This window comes from Scatophagus argus, chromosome 9, assembly GCF_020382885.2.
Source record: "Scatophagus argus isolate fScaArg1 chromosome 9, fScaArg1.pri, whole genome shotgun sequence".
In the NCBI taxonomy this organism is placed as follows: domain Eukaryota; kingdom Metazoa; phylum Chordata; class Actinopteri; family Scatophagidae; genus Scatophagus; species Scatophagus argus.
Genome location: NC_058501.1, coordinates 6,938,769 through 6,951,213, shown reverse-complemented (window position 1 = coordinate 6,951,213; position 12,445 = coordinate 6,938,769). Strand labels below are relative to the sequence as shown.

The 12,445-nt window shown below is 38.7% G+C and overlaps 1 protein-coding gene across 3 annotated transcripts; it reads right to left on the bottom strand.

Moving 5' to 3' along the window:
* Positions 1–389: 389 nt before the first annotated feature.
* zgc:91890 (solute carrier family 52, riboflavin transporter, member 3-B) lies at positions 390–7,670 on the bottom strand. Of its 3 annotated transcripts, none has more exons than XM_046400442.1 (4): positions 7,544–7,670; positions 2,616–3,698; positions 2,300–2,423; positions 390–1,141 (listed from the first exon to the last, which is right to left on the bottom strand). In XM_046400442.1, the coding sequence occupies exons 2-4, from the start codon at positions 3,650–3,652 to the stop codon at positions 929–931; spliced, it is 1,374 nt and encodes a 457-aa protein (XP_046256398.1). In that variant the 5' UTR covers positions 3,653–3,698; positions 7,544–7,670; the 3' UTR covers positions 390–928. The 3 variants fall into 3 exon arrangements, with proteins under 3 accessions (XP_046256398.1, XP_046256395.1, XP_046256397.1); XM_046400439.1 differs by lacking the exon at positions 7,544–7,670 and adding an exon at positions 5,851–6,016; XM_046400441.1 differs by lacking the exon at positions 7,544–7,670 and adding an exon at positions 5,684–5,840.
* Between the last annotated feature and the right edge of the window lie 4,775 nt (positions 7,671–12,445).

Here is a 12,445-nt window from a genome sequence, read left to right as displayed (position 1 = left end):
AGTGGTGTTTTTTGTAATATATCCCTTTAATTTTCTTACATTTCACTGTCACTCTGCAATTATAAGCCCACAAAGTACCAGTTGTAATAAAGGAATTCTGATTCTGATTGCACAGTAGTAGGCAAATGAATTTGTACTTTGGTTAACTGGATTTAAATAGTGCCCTTTTCATCTTCTTTCTCCATGATACAGCTTTAATCTGAGCGTACCATAAGAGATATTTCAATCAGGATCATGCAATTCTAAGTCGTACTGTTCTATAATTACCAGTGAACCTGGTCTGGTATGTTGTGCCCCAGTACCTGCTCTTCCCTTGGGCATAAAGTCTTCTGCCACAGCTGGATCAGGGTGAGAAGAATGTTCAAGTTGATGCTCTAATGCACAAACTTAAACAGCAACAAAACAAGTATTTTATTTGGTATTGTTCAACAGTTTCACCACTCATGTAACACATACAAAGAAGTTATAATGTAAATTTAAAATAAACATGTACACCGAAAAAGAAAAAAAACATACATTTTTTGTCAGAGTCTTAAATTAAGGCACATTTTTAAAGCCAAAAGTACTGCAAATTCGTATAAAACAACATCAATCCATTATTCTTTCACATAATGTTAACAACTCAACTAGCTTTGACCTCTGAATTGAGAAGGAAGAGTAATATGCTCAGCAACAAAATGGTCTGGCACACTGATAATGTAGGTATTTTTCATTGTGTAGAACACCATAAGTCAGTGAATATAACACATAAATCTACCATCTGACCATAAGAGCAAATCTATCACAAAAAAATCACGGAGTGACACTGTTGTACACCTTTCAGTTCTGTTGAAACAAATATGTAAAACCCATGACTGAGTTCAGTGCTACTAAAATAAGGGCTAAATACAGTTTGTGCAGCAGTGTTTAACTTAAATATATTTATTCACTACATTGGACATTTGGTGTTGCAAGCATCACCTGACTTAAAAAGTTGATAGATACTGACCAATGGGAACATGGTTATGGCGCCAACCATGGAGCCCAATTGCACTACTGCCCCACACCACACGAGGGCACTGTGGCCCTCATCCCTCAGAATCACCCCAATGATGACCTTCACGTAGGACAGGGAGAGAACAAACAGGATCCAGGTCAGCACCTGCAACACACAAGAGGTAAATGCATTGCAATGATTTGACACTTGAGTGATTACTCAGTGATTTGCCATCATGAACAGGTTGGGACAGGATATTTTCATTCCAATCAAAAACTGAATCAGTTCCTCTGGTGAAAGTGCTATGAGTTATTAAAACATGCTGCTGTTGTTTTGGGCTGTTTACTGGGTAGCGCACATTACACACCAATTTAAACATCATATTACATTTGAACTATGTTTTTAGCTGTTGGTGATAGAGCTTTTTGTATGGTAGTCACTATTATTATAAAATCTCTTTACTCTTAAAGACAGCCCAAAGAAAATCTAAATGAAGTAATTTGTGATACAATTAGGACAAAACTGAACACATCAACAATGAAGTGGTAAAGAATATAATTTAAAAAATATATATATATATAAATATATATATACATTTTAAAAAATCAATCCAACCAAATGGAAGTAGACTCTTAAAACTTCTTTTTTCTAGGATTTATTTTTTTTCTCATGTGCGTCTTGCAGCTGCAGCACTTTTTACGTCACAGTGCTTAATAATCAGTGTGTCAAAAACAAGAATTCTAGTTTTCAGACATGAAGTTATGAATAAAAAAGAAAAAATATATACCAGTAAGCCTTTGCTAAAGGTTTCCCTGCTTACTACTTGCTGTTAAAATTGTTCTAGCATTGTTCTGCACACTATTAGTTTATATAGAGTGAGTGAGCTCTGTGACTTTTTGGTTAAACATACCATCATGACATTTCTTCAAGTTTCACTATGCTGAAAATACTCATTGCTTGAAGTTACAGGGGATAACTGTATAATACAACGCACTTGATTCAACATGTCTGGGAAAATACATGAACCATCATAAATATCACACAGATATGATTTGATTGTATTGTCTTTGCCAATTCAGACAGAGCTGAGTTGACACGACTGGACACAACCTGCCAATCACAAAACACACCCATAACATAAGACATCTGAACATGCATCATGTGTGTTTAGGTGTCCAGGACAGGTGGCTTGTACTTTCATTGTTGTATAAGGCGTAGCATGAGCCATGTTTACAAGGCAGAACATGACATCCTAAATTAACTGCTATTGAATAATATATTTTGCATTTGTATATCCTAGTTCTTTAGAAGAAAGGGGCTTACTATGACAACTGTTCCAGAGGCACTGTGGACCAGCAGTGGGCAGGGACTAAGAGCAGCCATAGCCATGATGTATGCTCCAAATCCAGTCCCAACCATGGTCAAGAAACCCATGAGCATGAGAGACCTAGAAGCAAAAATCAATGCATATGTTAAAACTCAAATTCCACTACTCATAACTCCTTAGCAATGACCTCTACAAGTCCTTGTGACCTGTAGGCCAAATATGACAGAATGTATCCATTCTCCCACAGACATTAAAATCTTTATATCAAATAATTGTACCATCTAAAGATTTTGCTCCAGTAATCATTCTTACCTAATGGGCATGAACATGGCGATGAAGCAAGCCACTGGGTTAGCAACAGCTGCCATGGTGGCCGCTAGATGGTAGGCCTTGTTCCCGTAAGGCAGACAGGAGTAAGACTGGACCGAGGGCAGCACTGCATTAGTCAAAGCATTGACCCAAGCTAGTACAACAAATATGAACAACACCTCAAGATTGCTATATGTTCCCGTCCCAAATAAGCTCCTGGGTTCCCTTCTGATGACATCCAGCGGGCTAATCATAGGCTTCTGTTCTGGTGTCTGGGCATGGAGAGTCAGACCTTGTTCTCTCTTCCCAGAGGCCATATCACTACTGAAGTACAGGTCATTCTTTCTCTCTCTAGCCACAGCTGGGTGATGATTGAGTAGGATGAAGGCTACCATGCACACAACCATCATTGCACTGAGGAACACAAAGAAGACCTGGGCAGAGAATTTAGCTGGCTGGTAGATGGCTTGTAACTCTCCACTGCCAAACATAGTAATATTATCGCCTGTTTTGTTGCCTGCAGTAGGCGAAGTAACATTCTGACAGTGGACTACACCAACACCTTGAATCAGAGCCACCAGTGCAGGCACCAGACCACTGAGGCCTTCACCTGCGAAGTATGTAGTGAGGTACTGTGGGCGCAGCCGCATCATGAAAGGTAGAAATGTAACTGAGGAAGTGCAGTCCACCACAGAGAGCAGGAAGCTTAACAACAACAGTGGCACACTGTGCAAAGAACCCCCTATCATCACTGTGTGCCTCCAGAAGAAAGCCAACAGGAATGTAGCAATGATTCCCAACCCTACAATGCAGTAGATGACCAGTCGCTCATCTAGCACCCGTGGACGGAAGCGATGCATCAGAGTGATGAAGAGGGGACCTATGTTGGCCGTCTGGATGAGGACTGTGAGGTAGGATGGCAAATACCACTCCTCTGGAATGTGCGGTACGATCAGGGGGAGCTCCACCCACATCCCGTTGATTGCCACCCAGGAGCCCATACCAAACAGGCATGCCAGTACGTGAGTCAGCAGCGACATGATGGAGTGATGATGATAGAGTAACGTAATGTAGGATCTACACAGTCTGAAACATAATATAGGACAGTTTTCAGTACAATGCAAAATCAGTTTCAGTGTTGTATTTTATTCAAAATGGTAATTTCATTTTATTTTTCATTTTTGTCCCATTCTATGATGAATATTTTACCACATTTACATTTACAATGCTATTTCCAGAGTTGGCAAACTTACTTTGAAATATAGTGTTTGTGAATGCAAATTACATGACAGTTTTTGTAATTGGCAACGAAAATCCATCGGATTAAAAAGTGTATCTAATCTGAACAATATTGGATCACATCAAAACTGAACACTAAAAATATTAATCTACAGATATTTCTTTTTTTTTTCCCAAAATCTTTTTAAAGGAAATACAGTAGATTTTGCCCATTCAGCATTTGTATTTAATGAAATCAGAATATCCTTACAAAGACAGTATTAACACAAAATACAGCTGTACTGTGTATATTCTACAGCGTGTGGGAAGCTGTTACTTTGGAGTAGGTTTTTGTAATGTAATGTGTTTTGTAATCAAATGCCATCTTGGTTCATCTTGCTGTTGTAACACAATAGGAGAGTTTATTTGAAATGTTCATCTTCTATTTTCACAATGTAAATAAAAAGAAATGATAACTACAAAGTCACTACTAACAAAACTGACAACCTGTGAGCAATAACTTACTTTGATATACAGTAGAACATTTCCAGCATAATCATGTTCATGAAAAAGAAATGCCAGTTTTTAGATTGCTATAGATTGCTATTTTTCAAAGCTGAGTGGGACATGAATGTGAAATCACAAATTTGACAATCTATCTAATAATTGTTCAGTAGCCACTGCCATCATCCTAGCTTGGCTTAAAGGAAAGCATCTTTGGAGAGGATGTTTTTGAAACACATAATATCAATAATGTTTCAGTATACATGCATAATATACACTATACAGAAAAAGTTTTGGTACACACCTCTTTATTACTGAATTCAGGGGTGGTATTGGGCTGTTTTTCAGAGGCTGAGCTGGGCCCCTTACCTCCAGTGAAGGGAAATCTTAATGCTTCAGCACACCAAGACATTCTGGACAATGCTATGCTTCCAACTTTGTGGCAACAGTCTGGGAAAGGCCTTTTTTTTTATTCCAGCACGACTGCGTTACAGTGCACAAAGAAGGTCCATAAAGACATGGTTGTACGAGTTTGGTGCAGAAGAACTTGACTGGCCCACACAGAGAGAGCTCTGTGTGACCTCAACCCCATCCAATGCCTTTGGGATAAACTGGAACACAGATTGTGAGCCAGGCCTTTTGGTCTAACATCAGTGCCTGACCTTACAAATGTTCTATTGCGTGAATGGACAAAAAATCCCACAGAAACACTCCAAAATCTTGTAGAAAATCTTCCCAGAATACTGGAAGCCAAACAGATAGTCATTATTACACAGCCACTTTGCAGCCATAGCAAAGCTGGGTGTCCCAATACTTTTGTCTATATAGTGTATCTGAATGTCACAAATTTCAAAACATTTGACCTTCCCAGTGTTCCTTTACTATGCCACTTTTCCCGTTTGCCTTGGGATGCCTGACCTTTTACCTACTGACACACTGCACACTACTCCTATAAAAAGCACCATGTGACATAAACAGGCACATTAGAGGGGAATGAAACTACATCACAGCTATTATTATGAAGGATTTATTCTAAACAAAACCATGAATATATAGTAAGCTTTCACTGGTCTTTTCTGGTTTCCTGGTATCTGTGTCAGTGTCAGTGACACTATCATTGTCACAAAAATGCGCTGGCTGCATCATGTAAAGGTGATAAAACTTCTGCTTCTAAAGTCTAAAACTGCACTGTCACGTTTTCTCCTTTCAAATACGGAAAGGAAGGGAAGCAGATGGACAAGCAGTTGAGCCTTGAGGAACTAGCATAACCAGGAAATCCTATTATCTGTACATCCTCCATATAATAAATCTTCCACAGTTCTTCAAAGTGTCAGAATAGATCATCTTACCTCGCTGAGAATATTGTCAGGGAAACTGCTCTCCCCTTCCCTCTCTCCTTTTAAAAACTGTCACTCTGTTGTGATCACAGTTTTTTCTATTACATCAGCCGAAGTGTGTGTATGCATTCCCTCCCCCTTTTCTCCTCCACACACACACACAGTATCTGTAGGCTTACATTCTGCTTCCGTGTCTCTGCTGCACTTGACATGGGAGGGACTGCACAGGCGCACATGGCCTGCACCACCATGACACTCTGATCATCCTTTCATTGGAGGGTGGCGGTTTCAAAATCAGACAGCCATGTGCTCTCTGTGCGCAAGGGAGCTCGGCAATAGGAGAGAAGAGATTAAAGGGGGAGGTCTTTGTGAGGATAGCTCCTCCTTTTCCTTTTCCCTCCCCCAACCAGCATACAACCTTGTGGCATGCCCTCCTTTAAACACACAGGCTGCATGGTGAGAGAGAAGCTTTTGGTGTCACATTCAATCAAGTTACGTGCTAGATATTGGAAATTCCACACTGACTTTCCTCCTAGTGCTCTGTCCCTGCCTCATCCCTGACTGCTGAGCCTCTATGGATATGGATTGCATGTCAATGTGCAGCTCTAGTTTTGATATTTTCATATTCATATTTGGTGAAAATAAAATATGAATATGAAATAAAATTTTCTCTGTCTACCTTGTGTCATTAGCTCAAGGCACAAGTGCCAGCTACCATGTTGGTGATGAATCTCCCGTCATCACAGCAAGCCAGGATGTCTTTATTATCTAAGTTCATGATAACCAGGGAGTAAGTTAGGAACCTCACCTGGAAGAGGACCTACAACCCTCAACAAGCTGCCAGCTGATCTGACTCCTCCTGCTAAACCTGGAGTCAACACTGCAGTGCTGTGTGAGCTGACCATAAGTGTGGTTAATACAGAGCATAATGTCCTCATGTTTTTTAACCATACAAGCACTAAGGATTTCAGTGTTGGTATTCAGTTGGTCCAAGGTGAAATATCACAGACACTTAGATAGTTGCCATTGCATTTGGTGCAGCCAGTCATGATCCTCAGATCATAAAGCCACAGGTTTGATGATCCCTACACTTTGCCTCTCAAGTCACTATTAAGTTCACAGCATTTTGTTTCAAGGGGAAAGTCATGACAACTTTTAGATGAATTGCCATGGAATTTGGTGTGCACATTCATGTCACCCTCAGGCTGAAATGTAGACCTAAGAACTTTGGTGATCCAATTGAAATACCGGTAATTCTTGATTTTATTAAATGGCATTGACTTCAGGATGCAGAAGAGAATCTTTGATAACAATGATAACACAGACAGTCAAAGCAATGCCCTTTTTCAAGGTTGTCAGTCATGAAGGATTAAAAGCAGCCTGAGCAAAACTGTTGGAGGAACCAAGTTATGTAGCTTACTGCTATAAAACACTGTACATTAAAAGGGCTTAGATTCATATTGAAAAGCAGTGACTATTGTGCAATAGCACTGAGATTCTGTTGCTTTAATCTTGTATTGCAGTTATAGATTTTTTTTAAAACTTTTTTCCCAGAATGTTTGTCATACGGTAAGCTGCATCAATAATGCATTTCCACAATGCATTTCTTTCTTATCCTGATACAGTACAATCTCATATAGAGTCGAGTTAAAAGAGGACAGTTGCTAAGCACAAGCAAGACAGCCCTGCTGAAAACCTTTCAGATCTTTGTTAAAAATAAATAAATAAATAAACTAGACCATTTTCCATGTGACAAACCCCTCATTATAAGATTACACAACTTAAGCTAAAACACTGTAAACTCTCTGAACTCCTTTCAGCATTTTAAATTACCTCTATTCATCATTCTTAATTAGACAAGATACCACCTACCTGCTCGTGGGAATGAAAGTGCAGAGTCAGTTCTGATGAGAGGTTACACAAGTGCAGCAGAGTATGAGCTGAAGGTTGCGGTCCAGATGCAGAACACTGCAGTGGCCTTGTGACGTTTCTGTCTGTAGAGTCTGTGTGGACATTGAGTTCAGTGCTTTGCACCTAACAGCTCTGGTTCTCTGAATCTGAGTCATGTGACAGCACAGGGTTGAGCCAGGGGTGCTGTTTGGGAACCAAAGTCCTCAGCAGCAGGGGTGGGTGGATGAAGGGAATGAAGATAGAAGGATGAAAGAATTGCATAGAGGCTGGATGGATGGAAGAAAGAGAGCTGGGAAAATGTTGGCAAGAAAAGCTTACAACATAGGCATGAAGGTTCTCCGCGTTTTGGTAGGGTGGGTGCAGGCAGCTTAGCCAACCAGAAGATGGCTTTGGACAGCTTCCTCTGAGTGGTATTTGGTCAGGGTCAGTCTGGCTTTGTTCAGCACAAATTCCAGCCCAAATGAATGACTCCTGTTGAGCATGGTTTTTCATCTGAGTACACCTACCTCTGTGCTTAGGGTCTCTGCATGTTCCTTTTCTGAATAATAACAAATTCATTTTGAGGCTATGTGACAGTAAAGCAAATTGCTTTTGATAAAGTCGATAAAAATGATTTGAGCTTTCCTGGATGTGGTATTAAGGTGACTTTTGCATTACTAACAAATTTAATCCGTGGGCTGTTTGCTGGTGCCAAATGCCAATTAAATCTGCTCTTTTCTGATCTTTCCTGTTCCCACAAAGTAGTTCTGTTCAACTTAACTAATTTGTGCAAAAAAACAATTATTGCTTTCACTCTGTTTTGTTGTTTGCTAACTGACCTTTGCAGTGTTACATCTTATGCACCAAATTTAACAAAGTTTCAGTCACCCAAGTAGTCTACATAGTGAGCTGCAACTGTGACAGTAAGCTGTTTGTATTATTCTGTGAAGTAAACCTGATCCTGAATTATAACAGTGTATACACAGTCTCATTTTGGCATCCCTTAATGGACATTATTTCAGAAAAAAGGGCAAAGAGTAAAGGAATCAAACAACAGTTCAAAACCCAAAGACTTTTTGCTTATAAAGAAAAGCAGCAAATCTTTACATTTAAGAAGTTGGAACTAACAAATGTTTGACATTTTTGCTTGAAAAATGACTGCAATGATTAATCAGTTATCAAAATCGTTGGCAACTAATTTTCTTTAGATCAGATCATCAATTAATCAAATAATCTTGGCAGTTTTTGTCACACCGCGGTGAGGTATTGTCTTGTCTTGGTTTTATGTCTCGTCACTTCCTGTTTTATTTTGAAAAGTAACTCTCCTCTCGTTTCAGGCCACTTGCCCTTCCTCATGTCTCCAGTCTGATTGTCTTCCCAATCACCCGATTGTTTCCACCTGGTTTCCATTATCCTCATGTGTTCAAATAGGCTGCGTTTCCCTTGTCTTGTGCCAGTGTGTTCCGTCCGTCAACGATCACTCCAGCTCTTGTTCAAGCCACAGCCACAGACTTTGTATGTACCTTGTGCCATGTTTGTTTCAAGCCTCTGTTCCAGAGTGATTTTTTTTGTTGTAAAATTCATAGTTTAGGATTTAGCCATGGAGTAGTGACAGGTTTTGTTCTTAGGTTTTTTCTTCCACCGTTGGAATGATTTTTATTTCTATATTTGTTTGTTTTCACAGATTGTTGTTGTTTTTGTCGCTCTGTGTGAGGTTTGTTAGGGCTGAGCTTGGTAAATAAATTCAGTCCTCTAACACCATCTCTGCGAGTCCTGCGAGAGTCTGAACCTGACAGTTTTAATGTGTAATTTTTCCAATTGCACATTTTCACACCTATCAAATTTATAACATTAGCCGTTCCAATGTTCCTCACAAAACAAAAAATCTGAAAGGTATAGTCAGATAACATATTATTCCCCTTGGAAGCTGCTTTATTTTGTCACTCTTGAAAAATGCAGTTCCTTCAACTTACCCTTTGTTAAGTGGGTAACTTGGTGTGACACAAAGCTCTTTTTAAGTTGGCATTATGTTCAAAGTTTTGGCTTGCAGTTTGACCACACTAAAGTTGAAGCCAGTATGAACATGCATGGTTGACTCAAACACAAAGTGCGGCAGCACTTTAATTTGTGTTTTTAATATGTAATTGTTCTGCTTAATCGCTCAGTGAAAGATGTGTTGCAGTCGTTTTAAAGGGGAGGGTTACTACAAATCATTACAAAGTTATTTTGGGTGATCAACTTCATGGAATGAAACATGATGTCCATCCCTCCAGTATTAATCAACAGAGCTTACAAAAACACTTTGTTTTATTTGTTGTCTATATGCATATTATACTTGTGGAACAAAGCGTGTAAAAAGCATGAGTAAAATACAATATGTTCCATGCTGAGAAGATCCAGCCAACAAAGTCATGTCTACTGTTCAAATGATATTTGACTGTGTGACCTCTTTTCCCTGTTACACTCGAAGATATCACCTCATCATAAGTTTGTGTATTTTTTAAAAAAAACAGATGTCCAGTCACAGGACAGTGTTTTGATAAACTTCATGTCTGTATAGGGCACTCCTGTGACCTGGAGTCATGGTGAGTGTTTGTAGAAGTACAATACTCTGCTTTCTTTCTAATAACTGCTGGGCTCTCTGTTTAAACAAATATGTCTGTGTTTTTGGTACTGCTTGTACATTGCGAGAAAGTCTGAAAGATTCACTTGTTAGACCATCAGCAGGAGGGTAACTTGAGCTGGGGATCCACAGATGGAATTTCTGCCACTGAGAATTTATCATTAAATAAGACACCAAACACAAGACTATGTATACCTGACCTTCATTCTTTATCCTTATTCCAGATCCCCCTCAGAAGCTGGTGGAAACTGGTGCTAAAGAGAATAAATACTGGCCACACAACTCTACAGAGGGAGAAGTGCAACTATTAGTGAACAAGAGGCTCATGCTTGTGACAAGGCGGTATGTAAACATTAATGGCATAACATTAGGTAGTTTAGTTAGCTCAGTTAGAAAGCCTCTCATTCTCGAGTGAATGTAAACTTCCCTCTGCAGGTGATACAAAAAGAAAGTAGTTCCTACATTAAACTGCTCAAGGTCTATGTATAATCTTGAGTAACCAACTCATAATTTCTGGAAAGAGACAGAACTGTTGAGTTTTTCAATTTTTCATCCTTTTTTTCCCTGATTTGAGTATCACAAACGAAGCTCCATCTAAATCCTTTATATAAAAAGAAGGCTACTTGGCTACTCACACCAAAACAATCTAGATGGATGCAGTTCTGAACTGATGAGGTAATGATCAAAGCAGATATTTTTATTTCAAAAAAAGATTTATTTTATTATATACAAGTGGACATAAAATCATTAGTAACACTCATCTACAGCTTCTCTAAATTAGACATCAGAATGAGTGCTATGTATAGAAACATTTACAGTACAGAAAGGTTAGGGTGCATAGCAAGAAGTGAAATCTGGCTATTGTATTTTCACCTTACAGTAAATTTTCTCCAACATCAACACATTGTGGCCAAGAGGAAAATGTACTTTATCTTATCTTGGAAAACCAATTTTGATATAAAAAATCCTTTTGACAACTGCATAGACCAAATGCAATTAGATACTTAAGCTAGTGTCTTCAATCTCAGGTAGATCTAGTACAAACATACACATACAAATACAGTGCCTTTACACTGCTGATGGGATATTGTAAAGTATTAACTGTTCTACAGTGAAACCAGAGATAAGGCCAGGCACAATGCAACACGAACTGATGGTGGAGCTGCAGCTGCTTCTCTCTCAGGGACATTGTACGTCAGCATTTTTTGCTGAAATGATACATATTGGTATGTTCAGGATCATCAATAAAAATTGCAAGAAAAACGTGTTTTCTCTGACACATTGCTTAATTTTTTTAGTAGATTAATAAAATCAAGATTTTGGAATGGATTGGAGGTAAATAAAAAAAGGAAAGAAAAAAACAGAAAGGGGAAAATACCGAAAATTAAAAATATAGTCCATTTGGTAGAAGTCTGGAAAGGGAAAAACAGGGAAACTAAAAGGTAAATTTCACTCTAAAAACTACACTGTTCAACCAGACATCACCTCCAGTGCATCTCATCAAAAAATGAATTCTCTTACTTAGGATTTCCCACTCATCTACAGTAGTTGGACACAGCAAAGTGCATTTTTATGAAAAGCATGTGCTAAACAAAACTTTCCCAGAATGTACAGAGTTATAAAGAAAACAACATCTACATTTTCACAGTAATGTTCCAAAGGAATACATACATCTGAAGGCAAAACCAATCCTGAGAAAAAAAATTCTACAAATCAACAATGACCTGTAAGTGCATTACAAACATCCTTACAAAAGAGAACAATAAAAATACATAATTATCTGAAAGCATTGTGTGAATAAAAAGGTAAAAGATAAGGAAAAAAAAGTGTGGCCCTGCCAACAGTGTCATTTTCATGGACTGAAATAAAAACAAAAATATCTCAGTTGAAGGACAGCATAGTGTACCCTTCACATACTTATGATTTTGGTATACATATTTTTGGATGCTATTTGGGGCAGTTAGACAGTACAACACCTTTACATACCACGTACAAATGTGTTTTTGCAGTATGTTGCTGAAATCCATTAAACCATTTTACCGGTACTCTCTGACATCGCTCATCTTTACAACCAAAACAGAATATCAAGCTGGGAAAAAACTAAATCTGATTTAAGCAAGGCTCTGGCTATCATGCAATAAGCAACCATGCAGACCTTTTCAATTCCTATTCTCTACGTAATCAGGTACTACAGTATGAAATGCAACAGGGGACAAAAAACAAATCTTCTTGCATCCGGACGGACCTCCTGAACGTCCACA

Excerpts from the sequence above, each read along its gene's own strand:
- zgc:91890 (XM_046400439.1), bottom strand. The coding sequence starts at position 5,936 with ATGATCAGAGTGTCATGGTGGTGCAGGCCATGTGCGCCTGTGCAGTCC. Across the intron at positions 3,699-5,850 it reads CAGAGACACGGAAGCAGAAT|ACTGTGTAGATCCTACATTA; the intron begins GTAAGCCTACAG and ends ATTATGTTTCAG. Across the intron at positions 1,142-2,299 it reads CCTCTGGAACAGTTGTCATA|GTGCTGACCTGGATCCTGTT; the intron begins GTAAGCCCCTTT and ends TGTGTGTTGCAG.